Source organism: Lepidochelys kempii, chromosome 11 (assembly GCF_965140285.1).
Source record: "Lepidochelys kempii isolate rLepKem1 chromosome 11, rLepKem1.hap1, whole genome shotgun sequence".
NCBI lineage: Eukaryota > Metazoa > Chordata > Testudines > Cheloniidae > Lepidochelys > Lepidochelys kempii.
Window position 1 is genome coordinate 1,762,223 of NC_136390.1, and position 12,922 is coordinate 1,775,144.

The window sequence follows — 12,922 nt, forward strand, 5'->3', positions numbered from 1 at the left end:
TGGTGGGAAAGCAGGTAGGTGGGCTTCAGGCCAGCTGGAACGAGCCCAGCTTCCCCTGGAGTGAAATGGCCTTTCTTGTTTGGAAACTGTCATGTGTTCTAACATGTTCTAAACCTGGGATGGTGAGTGTGTGGGGCCGTTGGCAGTAAATTGTGGATAGATGGCACAAAGGGAGCCAGGTGCAGATGGATCTGCCACAAACTATTTTGAGTGTCCAAGTGCACTGTGGAGGGCTCTTGCCTTCTGCTGAAACCACAGGGGTTGGCTGCTGCAGGAGGCGGGGCACTGGCCCCAAAGGGCCAACTGGGAAGGCACAGCCTTGGCGTGAATATGCTGGGAGAGAAGCACCAAGAGATGGGTTGGGGCTTTGATGTCTGCTTACCACACATCTCCATTTCCCTAGCGATCTAATTACCTTATTTAACTGGGAGACGGCAAGCCCTTTTCACCTGACTCCTGTCAGTGGCATGCTGGAGCCAGGCTCTGAGTGCGTGGTGAAGGTGACCTTCCAGCCGCAGATGGCACTGGTGTATGATGCGATAGCAGTGTGTTGGTTTGGAGACAATGAGGAATGGAAGAGGACCATCAAGCTAAGAGCCATCGGTGAGGCTTTCTAGAGTGTAAAGGCAAAAGAAGCCACACAGTCCATAAGCGCAGGAGTCTGTGGAATCATATTCAAGACAAATGCATCAAGAGGCCATGACTAATGGCCTTTCTGTTGTCCCATGTGAACCAGGGGTGGCCAAAGTGAAGCCCACAGGTTGAAATTGGCCCATGAAATTCTGTAATATGACTTGTGGTCATCCTCATCTTTAATACAGAGAGAGTTTGGAGACCCAGCATGCAATGCTGCAGCTTGGTCCAAACTGGCAATTCTCTTGCTCTTCAGTAACTTGATGGGGGTAGACAAGATGATTTAATTTTCACAGTAGTAAAAACACTAGACATGGCAGGAGCCTTGCCTATACTAGGGCTCTCATGAGTGCTGCCAATGGGAGTTTTTTTCTAAGGCCAAAGTGTGGCTCCATGCGGGCGATTGTCTTGAACAACCACAATTACTAAGATATAGAACTGCTCTTTGCCAAGGGCCCTGCTGACGTAAAGAGAACAGCTAGGGGCCTGATGTGCGTTATCAGTAGAGTGACAAACAAAAGGACTTGCCTCTTGATTGTGTGTTCTAATTTTTAATAGCCAAATATCCTCATCTTCTGGTGAGTGTGCTTGGGGACCTGTGCGAAGATGTCGAGCCTGGGGACTTCCGGGATGTGCTGTGTTTTGGTTCTGTGGCTGTCGGTGCCACCGTGGAGAGACATGTGGAGATCTGCAACCCAACCATGGTGAGTTCGCAAGGTGGGTGTAAGTCTGTGTTCCTCCCAGACCTCGGCAGCTAGCGTGCTTTATTCTCCCTACCAAAGCTGTACAAATAACATGGGTGTGTGCAGGGGAGAGCGAGGTGGGGGGTCTTTGTCAGGAAGCTGGGAGCGTGGGCACGGAATAAGGCTGACGAATTCGAGAGAGACCAATCGATTGATAGCCAGTGAAGAAAAGCCATGCATTTCTCTCTTGTTTCATTGGGCATCAGCCACTTCTCAGAGCAAAACTGGACTTTGCAAATGAATAATACGCTTGAGAAAAGCGTGGGTGGGTGCGGTTAGCAGTGAGCTCGAGCCAGGCATAGTGCAGACAGGCACTGCGCAGGCTTCCTGCACCCCTGCAGTTCTGCCAGGGCACCTCACTCCTGACCCTTAGCCCCCTGTGTGACGAAGTGGGACTGTTCTTAATATTTCCTCTGAATAGAGTGGGTGTGCCTCAGTTTCCCCTGTGCAGTTCTTAAATATCTAGGGGGTGGCGTAAGGGTGTATGATCATTGCAGAGCCCTAGAGGGCAGGTGTGTGCAGGGGTCTGGACACAGAGAATGGCCAACACCCTGTTTCCTGACAACTGGTGGCAGTGGTGGGATGTACTGCACCCCATGGATGGCACTCCGTGCAGTAAGTGACTGGGGAGCAGTAAAACGAAGGGGGATTGACGAGGACCAGGCATGCTGAAGGCTCAGAGAGGAGCGGTTTCGGGGGGCGGTTAACCCCTGGGAGTGTGTGACCAGCGAGAAGGACTGTGCAGTAATAGGGTCCCCCTGGGGACTGCGGGGAGCAGTCTCAGGGGGGGAGGAGCCTGCGGCTTGGCCCTGGGAGAGAGAAGGACTTTTGCAGTAACAGGGTTACCCGGGGGATTGCAGCGAGCAGTCCAAGGGGCGGAGGAGTCTGCAGCTCGACCCTGGCAAAGAGGTGGTGACCTCGAGAAGGGCTGGCACGCTAGGGGTTCTCCCTGGAAACTGTGGGAAGCTGAGAGCACACAGGCCTGTGAGTTTACAACAACTTGGGAAGAGCGGAGTGATGGCCTGTCACTGTCTCCTCAAGAAGGACATTGTAACCTGGTGCAGAAAGAGAGGGTTGAGCATTGGAAAGTTCACCAAAGCAGAGTTAATCGTGCAGCTGGAGGGGGATGACCGCTCTAAGGAACAGATTCCTGACCCCAAATGGGGCTATAGCAGGATCTGGGAGCAGCTGGAGTGGGAGCCAGGCATCGCCAAGACTCCTGTCCCCGACCAGACGGGGGTCTTCACGATCGGGTTCCCCATTGGGGGATCGGAGACGGACGGGATTGGAGCTGAGTCCGAGAGAGCAAGAGTACTGTGAGAGACAGCGATAGTCCAAGGAAGAGCTGCAGAAGTAGCAACAGCATGAACTGGCGGTGGTGCGGCGGAGAGGCCTAGGGGACCTCCCAGGGGTGAGTGGGGATAGACCCCGGGGTGCGAGTTCCGCAGGGAACCTCGAGACTAAATTGTTGCCCCTGGTTAAGGAGGGGGGGATGTGGATGCCCACCTCACTGCCTTTGAGCAGGCTGGCGATTTGAACCAGGGGGACCCTGCGGAAAAGCCCCGGTGTATAGCTCCCTTGCTGGGTCGCAAGGCCATAGACTCCGTCAGCCAGATGGGTGGGGAGGTGGACAGGCTCCCACTCCTGACCCCCAACCTATATGTCTGTGTGGAGTTCCCTGGGGTCGGGCCCCTCGGACCTCCAGTGGGAGCAGAAGGTGATGGTCAATGGGGAGACGTTCCTGGGGTGGCGAGATCCTGGGACAGAGAGAACTGTTATCAGGCCCTGGGTGGTGCAGCTTCAGATGCTGAGGGGCTGTGTGAGTTGGGTGAGAGTACCAGGGATGAAGCCCCTCGCCCTGCCTATGACCCAGATCCCTGTGCAGACCCAGGAGGGGTTGGGCTGGCTGGTCGTTGGGGTGCTCCAGGACACCATCTGCGAGACCCTGTTGTGGGATGACTGTGTCTCTTTGGGACAGGATCCAGGCCCTGCTCCTGTAACTGCCAAGGGTTTGAATTTGAATCCAGGGAACCAATTGGTGGAGAGGGAAACGGTCAGTGAAAATGCAGATGACCTGGCTGGCAGCAGGGAGGAGCTGCTGGGCTCAGGCTACCTGCCTGCCTGTAACCAGACCCTTGGGGCCCCCCGCCCCCCTTGCACACTGGAGAGGGGGCTCACGCTGGCTCTGATGCAGTGAGGAAAGCAGCGAGCTCGCTGCCTACCCCCACTGGGACAGCAAGGGCAGCGCTGAGCACAGTGGGAGCTGAGACCCCAGCTGAGTGGGGGGAGACACAGGCAGGGCAGGGGATCTGTTGGGAGTGGCAAGGTGCTTGGTAAGGAAAGTTTGGATGAGCCTAGGCAGCCTTGTGAGCTGATGGCTGTGTCTGGTCAGCAGCGTGGGAAGGCGAGGAGAGTGGAAGATGAGAGTCCCTGGACCTTTCCTGTTAGCTGGGTGGAGAATTGTGACAGTGAAGGAAATGTGCCTGTGTCTGTCTGGGGTATTGACTTGCCTCTGGAGGGAGCTACCCTGATCTCCAAGCAGTTGTCTGTGACCAGCCTTGTGTGCTGGGACAAAGGGAAAGAGATCCCAACCTGTGTGTCTGGTAAAGGAGAAAGTGTGTCCGGCTCTTCTTTGTCTGTGGAGCAGACAGAAGGGGCCTTTCAGCCTGTGACGGTTGAGGGTCGTGCAGTTGTCTCAGAGTTGGTTCTGGATTCAGCTAAAGCCCAGGAAGGGAAGGGTCCTAAGTTTGTGTCTGCTCGGGAGAATGGCCCTGTAACTAGGTCGCATCCAGTCAGTGTCTATGTAAAATCCCAGAGACCCGACAATTCTGGTGCTTGTATTTTGCCTGTTGCTAGTGTGTTGTTGGGAAAGGGTGTCGCAACTCTGATTAATCAGGGTGAGATCCTAGCCAGGGCACAAGGAGAGCATGAAGGTGATGTGATTGTGTTACCTACTGAGGGTCTGGAAACCTGTAGCAAGAGGGAAAAGATTCCTGAACTTGTGTGTGGCAAAGGGAAGGAGAATGCTTCTGACCTTTTATCTAGGAAGTCTGTAAGTTTGCCTGAAAGGGGATTGTGTAGGAATCCGCTGGATGGGCCAGAGGTAATTCTGGATGTAAGGGAGACCCAGAAAGAGTCTGTTCTTGCTCAGGAAAGTGTTCCTCTAGAGCAAGCCCTAGGTGAAAAGGGTAAGAGCAGAATTTCTGTGAGGAGTGAATTGTTGGAAAAGCCCTAGGGAAAGGAATCCTCATGGAGTCTTTACAAGCAGTTTACTGCAACTGAAGGGTGTGAAAGTGATTTAATTAAGACAGTTTCAGTTCCTAACAGCCAGAAATTTTCTGTTGTGAATGGATCCACTGACTGTCCTGTTGAAAGATCCAGTGTGGATAGCTTTGAGAAGATCTCAGATGGAGTGAAAACTGTTAGGAAAGTTAAACAGTCCAATAACCAAGTGGCTGTGTTTGGCCAGCTTGTTGGGGAGAAGACCCAATCCCAGTTTGATCCCCTGGGGTTTTGGAGTGGCCAAAGGGCACAGGCCGGATAAACCTTCCCACATGCGGCCTGCGAGTGCTATCGATCACCCCCGACCTAAGGGAGGGCATGAAACTGGAAGGGCCTGGTGTAACTCCCACCAAGGAATGGGAGAGATGCTGGGGCATCCATGGGAACGCTGGTGGCTTCTAACTTCCCCAGGTCACTGGCTAAAGTGACCCCACTCAATTCGATCTTGAAGGGGGGAGAGATGTGATGAAGTGGGACTGTTCTTAATGTTTCCTCTGAATAGTGTGGGGGTGCCTCAGTTTCTCCTAGGCAGTTCTTAAGTATCTAGGTGGTGGCGTAAGGGTGTATGATCATTGCAGAGCCCTAGAGGGCAGGTGTGTGCAGGGGTCTGGACACAGAGAATGGCCAACACCCTGTTTCCTGACACCCTGCTATTCTGGTCCTGGCCACCCTGCACCCCGATCTGCCAGTGCTGATCAGTCAAATGTCAGAGGTGGCAACACACGACATAAATAATACCACAATAATACCATGGTGTCCTAACTCGCCAAGTAAACTGCCTTTCAATGCTCTTTAGTGATGGGGCTAAAATCTGCTCTGATACACCCAGGAGCCCTGCTGACTTCGTTGGGGTTGCATAGTTCTAACCCTGGGTTTCAGAGTGATCTCTGTCTGTCCTGGTGCCAGAGAGATGTCTTTCTTGGGTTGGTGGTTTTTCATACCCAAGTGCCTCTCCTGCAGCTTGTTTGATGTACCCCTGGGGTTTGGCTGAGCCTTGCTGGCGAGGAGGACATGCTCTACCTTGGGGCTCAAGAACCTTGGTTGTTTTCCATCAAAACAAACCGCCTGTTTCACACTGTTAGGCCAGCCGGTTCTCACTCACTTTACGGGTTGGATGTGGAAGGGGATCATCGATTTAGAAGATAAGAGCACAGAGGAGGGGAGAATCAACCACAGGTTGTAAAGCCTGAGAAACAGACTAAGGAAGCCTTCTCCTTTATTCTTGTTTCTGTTGTGAAAGCATCCAGAAATCCCAAGCAGGGACGAGGGCCCTGTTAGTCAGTCAGTCAGTCCCTGTCCTTGTCTAAGATTCTTACAGGGTAAAACAGGTGTCTGAACAGCCAGACGGGGATAGGGGACAGGAAGCAGTAGAGATGGGTATCAGTCTGAGTGGGAATAACAGTAGTTAGCCGGCCCCTTCTGCAGCTTTACATTCCATTGGCTGATGCTTTCTGGGACACAAAAGACAACCATCCCTAAAGGAGCAGAGCTCTGTGTAAGCCTGAAAGCTGGTCTCTCACCACCAGAAGTTGGTCCAATAAAAGATATGACCTCGCTGACCTTGTCTCTCTACTGTCCCTAAAAGCAGCCCAGCAGATGGCAGCATTTCCTGGGAAATCAGGAAAGGCACCTGCTTTACACTGTGTAGCCAGCTGACCCCAAAGGAGGGTGAGCTCCCTTCTCCGGATGGGCATTTTGCTGTCAGGCCTCATTGGCTGCTTAGTGTTTTGGCTGAGTTGGGTGCTGAACAGACTGAGGGGCAGATAGTCAGTGACCATGCAGGTGGGTGCTGTGCTGGCTTCCTCAGACAGCTCTGCAATGCACCTCAGTTCTGACCTGCTATTCCAGTGCTGGACCCTGTGCTATTCCAGTGCTGGACCTCACCCAGCAGGGCTGATGCACCACAGTTCTGAGCTGCCTCACCCTGTGGCAAACCCGGTCTTGGTGTCTCCTGAACAGAAGCAGCTAACCTTGCTGCTTTGGGAACGTAGGCAGATGCCCACTAGAAACCAGGGGGAGGTTCTCCCCAACTCACGTCACTTGTGACTCGCTGTAAATAAGACCCAGCTCTCCAAGGGGGAAGACAAGTACATTTGCCTACGCAGGGCTCGGCTGACATAAGAACACAGATCTTAAACTGATAGTCTTCAAAATGCAGAGCAGCCTAATCTGGACCAGAACTGTATGAACCTGCTCGTCTTCCCCTCACAGGTCAGCGTCCCGTTTAGGATTGAGAGAGCAAAGGAACCCCTGCTCTGGGATTATGTCTTCTCTTGTGATGTCACACAGGCCATTGTTCCAGCCAATGGGAAGCTGCTTATCTCTGTGCGTTTTAGCCCCCACACAGTAGGGGTGCAGAGTGTGGACTATTTCACCATCAAGCCGGTAGGGAACCTCACCCAAACGGTCCTGAAGGTGATTGGATCATGCAAAGGTATCAAAGGACAGTCCCCCACGTCTTCAGGCCCCCTTCTCATTGTGGGGTAGGGGAGTGGCTGACGGAGTGCCCCAGGACATGGGCTGGGACTGGCCTTCTGCAGGGTTCCATGTTCTTCTTGGCCGTAGTGGGGTGTAAATTCTACCACCCGCTTGTGCTTGGGCATGAGGCTATTGGAAGAGCACGTCCAGCTGTTTGCTGAGGCAGATTGATTCAGGGAACCTGTCAGATGATTCGTTTCTGACTTGGGATGATCCACTTTGGCTGGAATAGAGTGTGCTGCAGGGACAGAAATTAGTATGAAAGACCCAGGCATTGGTTGTTGTTCCAGGTCCTTTAGTGTTCCTGCAACATTCCTTCATGAACTTTGGCTGGCTCAACCTTGGAGAGTGTTTGACGCAGCCTTTGGAAATCAGCAACATTTCGGATGTCCCTGCCTATTACCAGTTTGACATTGATGGCAGAGAGAGCGTCTTCTCCTTTGATTGCCCATGTGGAGTCCTGAGCGGGATGGCCACTCTCATCCTGAGGGTGACCTTTCGGCCTGCTCACCCTATCATCTGTTACCGCAGAGTGGTTTGCCTCGTCCATCACCAGGTAGGAGGGGCAACGGGTGACGCTGTTACTGAGATGTCCAAGAATGAAGGAAATCTTTTCTGTTTGGGAACTTGCATCAGAGAGGGGATGGGTAACATGCTGTTACAGAACCCTGCTCATCTCGTGGTTATGTGTCTCCAGAGAAGGAAGGGATCTGTAAGTGACAGGAGAGTGCTGCCCGTCATTCTGCTGAGGAGATGTGTATAGGGTCAAGGGCTAGTGTCATCTATTCGATCTGGCTGTGTTAGGTACCAGGCAACTGCGCTCATTTCAGAGCAAGACGTCTGTCTCTAACACCAGGTTAAAAAATGAAACACAAATTGCTTCCCTCCCCTTGTTTGTTGATGAATGTAGGGCTATGAACACACACTGTGTTGGTACGGGTTGTGGTACACGAGCTTCCCCCACATGGCTCTGCCAGCGCACCTCAATCCTGACCTGCAGTACCCTCCTGTTCCAGGGTGGGGCTCTCTTTCACAGCCTGGCCTACAGGGCCCCCCACCTCAACCCTGACCTGTCTGCAATGCTTCCTTCTCTTCTAGTCCTGGGTTCCCCTACGTAGCCCTGTAAATCCATCACTGCGTCTCCTGCTAATCCAGCCTGGGCCTTTTCTGAGCAGACTCTTCACTGGGGTGTATTCTGCCAGGTGGTGTGGTAGATTGTTGATGTTCACCAGTACTAGAGGGAGATCTGCAAACTCCTCTCCCTTGTGAGTCAGGTTAGGTGTCTGGAAGTGAAAGTCTGGTGCACTGACCTTGCATCGTGTGCCACCTACATCCTTCCCTAATTCTAGCAAAGATATTGGGCCAAATCCAGAGGCAATGTCAATGGTGGTGTGTGTTTACACAGTGCTAAGTCGTAACTTACACTTTGGGGGGTGGGGTGTTGCGTAACAGGAAAAGCAGCCAACCGGAGGGCAGTCAAAGTAGCCTGTTTCCTGCAAGTGTTTCTGGCACTTCCCCAGAATCCATTGTTCCTGGATTTGTTTGGTACCTGCCATTCTGATACAACTAAACCAGCCATCCTGCGGCCAAGACATCTCTCGTGGTACAGAACCAACATGGCGCGAGGGCTGACCTTCTACCCACCCGACATCCTGAGCTCGATGCTGAGGGAGGGGAAGCTGCAGATGGATGAAAACAGAGCCCTCAAGCTGCCTCCACAGGTATGGGCTGCCTTGGGCAGATGCCACGCTGCCCTTGCTCTGCCCAGCAGGGTACCGGTTGCTCACTGCAGATGCCTTCATGCTAATTGTGCAGTTACAAATGTACATAGCATATATTTGCAAAAAGAAAAGGAGGACTTGTGGCACCTTAGAGACTAACCAATTTATTTGAGCATAAGCTTTCGTGAGCTACAGCTCACTTCATCGGATGCATGAAAGCTTATGCTCAAATAAATTGGTTAGTCTCTAAGGTGCCACAAGTCCTCCTTTTCTTTTTGCGAATACAGACTAACACGGCTGTTACTCTGAAACATAGCATATATTGGCATTCATCTGCCTGAGTTCTTATCCCGACTCAGTTAGTAGCCCACTGTGTGCCTTTGAATGAATCACTGGACTTTCTCTTGCCTCAGTCAACCTCAGATTGAAATTTGGCTAAAAAGCAGGAGCCTTCTTGGATCCTAAATGCTGAGCTTTCCTGGGAAACATGCTATAAAGGGGAAGTCCTCTGTGCTTAACTACAGCTTGTCGGTTGCATTGGCAGTCAGGGCTGTGGGGTCTCCTGGCTCCCATGTCTTGAGAATCATTTCCCTCAAGGGAGTGTGCTTTACTATAGTGCTTACCCCTGAGGTAGACAGAGATCTGTTTCCTTCTCCTAGGTCCCTGAAGACAAGCCCCCTGAGGAGTACCCATACATTGACCCCATGACTGAATATTTCCATGATGGCATAACCAGCGACCTCACCATCTTTCCCCCTCACGTCAGTGTCAGCGTTAGGGAGTTTGATTTTGGTTGCTGTGTGCGGCTCCAAGAGGTGGAACCACTTCCTCTCTGCCTGACCAATCACACCAAAGGAAAGATCACTGTTACGTGGACATGCAGGCCGGAGAGTCCCTTCCTAGTGACCCCTGAAACCTGCGACATCCCACCTCTGAAATCCACAGCCTTTCGCCTCATTTTCCAGCCCTCTCAGCTCAACACTCTGTATGCAGCAGAGCTGGAAGGCTTTGCCTTCTACAAGGTCAGTAGGAGTTACCAGTATCCACACCAAATGCAGCAGCATTAATGTCAAGGGCTTGACTGAAATCTAGACCTATGGCTTTCACCTTGTTGGGCCTAAGATCTGTCCACCCCAGTGCTCCAGTCCCAAGGTAGGGAGTGAGTTAAGGAGAAATCACATTGCCACAACACTGTTTGGGTGGGTTAGGCTGAGTTGGCTTTCTTTAAATGGCATTTTGTTATATCAGACTTTCTCTGGTCTTAGTGAGTAACCTAAGGAGGATAAATGCTCCCCAACCAGCTGCCTGTTCCATTGCTGATCCTTCCCGGTCTGTGGGCAGGCTTGGAAGTACCCACAAAGTTTGACAACAAAATGATTGAGAATCATTTCACTGACACCCTCCTCTTGCCATGTCCTGAGTTCAGGCCAGTCAGTGTGAGCGGCAGGATGGCTGGGGAGCGAAGAGTTGGTTCAATGGTTGAGGCACTCGTCCAGGACTCAGAAGACCAAGGTTGAGTTCCCAGCTCTTCCACAGGCTTCCTGTGTCACCTTGGGCATGTCACTTAGTTTCTCTGGGGTTCAGTTGCTGTAATATGGCGATAAGAGCATGTCACAGGCGCGTGGTGAGGGTAAATGCATTAAAGATTGTGAAGCTCAGATACCTGCAGTAGTGGGGGCCAGATAAGTACATAAGATAGACAGCGAAGGTCTCCAGGCATTGGGATGTCACTCTCTGGAGGTCATTCCTGATCCCGCCCTGACCAGCTCTGCTTCCCTGACGCATGTCATCTCCTCTGTATCCCCTGAGGGTGGCAATCTCATGAATGGCTGCTCATGCTGGCCCATGTGCTATCTCATTTAAAGATGGTTCTGTGGCACATTCCCTCCCCACAGATGCACGATTCTCTTTCTCCTTTGCCTGCAGGTGCTGAGACACTATAGTAACATTGAGGAGGACAGCACCATGTGTCCATCCTGGTGCCTGACCATCCGGCTGAGGGGCCACACCTTTGAAGCAGATCGGCAGCACTTCATTCCGCATTATGTCCTGGACTCCCCCAAGGTGAGTGTGGTTAGTGTGTGTCACATGGAAGTATGTGGTGAATCTTTGATGTGGAGAGTCCTGGAGTACAGAACCCTCTTTCCTGCTGTCCTAGTCAGAGACATGCTTTGGGTGGCTTCCTACTGTATGGAGACTCCCAGCTTAGGACAGGTCGGGGGGTCCCCCTGTATCCCAGTTCTCTTGTGTCCCAGCTTGCAGTGAACATCTTGGTCCTTCCTGTCAAAGCTGATCTCGTCACTGGTAAGGACTGCTGAGTTCGCCCCTCTCCCCTCTCCGTCCACTGGGCTGGGGGGTCAGCAGCAGAGCGGTGCACCAAGACTTCATTGGAAGAGAGGTCTCCTGCAAGGCAAAGTGCGACGTAAGCCAGGCTCTTGCTGCTGCTTCTCCGGCACAGGGGTCGTCGTCCTTCCCATGAGGCTAAGGAAGATCCGACTCCAGGAGCCTGCAGCCTTCTAGGAAGAGTCCTCCTGAGACGTCAGGCGAGACTCCCCAGCTAGCCCAGGGGCTGCCTGGGTAACTTGCCAAGAACCCAATAGCCACATGTGATTTGCATAAAGTGGAGCAGATTGCAGCCATCTTTGTCTTTAACCCAGAAGCAGGGCCTGCAGAGGTCGCTGGTCCCAGTGTGCAGCCTGGCTGTTTGGATTGGTAAGAAGCATTGCATGCTGGGCTTGGAGTCTCAGCAGGCCACTTCAGACAAATAAAGGAGTGGGCAGGTGCAGTCCTCACAGCTCCATGGGTTGCTGTTGGCCGCACTTTGCCCACTTTAGAGTGAATTCACTTTCCTCTCTTGCTTCCTTAGAAGTAGTGGCAGGGTTCACCTAGGGCTCAGGCTGGCACTTGTCAGACTTTGGAAAGGGAAATTCAACTAGACAAAGATTTCCTGTGTAAATTGGCCTTCTGAAATGAACCCAGCCCTCCCGGCTCGCTTTCTGTCCATCAGGTTTTCCCTGCGGTGGGTCCGAACACCAACACCTACCGCAGCGTGCTGCTCTGGAACGTTGGCACTTCCCCGATCACCTTCTGCATGAACCAGGACATCTGTCCCTCCGTTTTGGTCAAACCCTGCTCAGGGTCCGTAGCCCCAGGAGCCCACCAAATCTTCCTTCTCTCAACGCAGCCGGTGGACATGGCCACACACCAGCACATCCTGTCCTTGCAGCTGAACTCCTATCCCAAGTACACCCAGGTAGAGCAAGGATAGAAGGGCTGTTTTGTATTCTGGTCTCTCTCTTTGTGATAACCTTCACCGTGGGCCTGGTTATTTCTCCTTTTTGGTAGTTTGTTTCTTCTGTTTTGGAAATGGGAATTTAAAGTTGTGACGCAGCAGGGAGGGGGAGTGTTGACCTGGGAATGTGGCAGGGGAGTTTCAATGGGAGACCTGAGAGCCTGTAACCTGAGCCAGGAGGGGGAGGGGGAGGTGAATGTGAGCCCAGGAATGTGAACAGAGGCTGCAGGAGAGAGCCTGCTGGGGGGGGTTAGTTTCAGTTTGGTGCTGGGTGATGGAATGCAGGGAACCCCAGGACTGGGGTCTAAGTTCCCTGCTCCCCCAAAAGGACTTGACTGAGGGGTCCTGGCTGTGCCCACAAGCTCTGTTTGAGACTGTGCCCTGTTGTCCAATAAACCTTCTGTTTTACTGGCTGGCTGAGAGTCTCGGTGAATCCCAGGAAGAGGGGTGCAAGGCCTGGACTCCCCCACAGTCTGTGACAACTGGTGGTAGCGGTGGGATCTACTGCACCCCATGGATGGCGCTTCCTGCAGTAAGTGACTGGGGAGCAGTAAAATGAAGGGGGATTGACGGGGACCAGGCGTGCTGAAGATTCAGAGAGAGAAGGTTTCAGGAGGCGGTTAACCCCTGGGAGTGTGTGACCAGAGAGAAGGACTTTTGCAGTAACAGGGTCCCCCGGGGGATTGCAGTGAGTGGTCCCGGGGCAGAGGTGTCTGCAGCTCGACCCTGGCAAAGAGGTAGTGACCTCAAGAAGGACTGGCACCCTCGGGGTT

At 52.7% G+C, this 12,922-nt stretch overlaps 1 protein-coding gene across 7 annotated transcripts in view; it reads left to right on the top strand.

Moving 5' to 3' along the window:
* CFAP65 (cilia and flagella associated protein 65) overlaps positions 1 to 12,922 on the top strand; it is a 52,137-nt gene that overhangs the window by 5,878 nt on the left and 33,337 nt on the right. For 6 of the 7 annotated variants that reach the window (XM_073304873.2, XM_073304874.2, XM_073304876.2 and 3 more), the window contains 8 exons: positions 404 to 603; positions 1,192 to 1,337; positions 6,870 to 7,092; positions 7,427 to 7,692; positions 8,657 to 8,857; positions 9,517 to 9,879; positions 10,784 to 10,921; positions 11,865 to 12,110. In XM_073304873.2, the coding sequence (XP_073160974.2) occupies positions 404 to 603; positions 1,192 to 1,337; positions 6,870 to 7,092; positions 7,427 to 7,692; positions 8,657 to 8,857; positions 9,517 to 9,879; positions 10,784 to 10,921; positions 11,865 to 12,110 (1,783 nt within the window). The remainder of the gene's footprint in view (positions 1 to 403; positions 604 to 1,191; positions 1,338 to 6,869; positions 7,093 to 7,426; positions 7,693 to 8,656; positions 8,858 to 9,516; positions 9,880 to 10,783; positions 10,922 to 11,864; positions 12,111 to 12,922) is intronic. The other variant, XM_073304875.2, reaches the window with a different exon arrangement.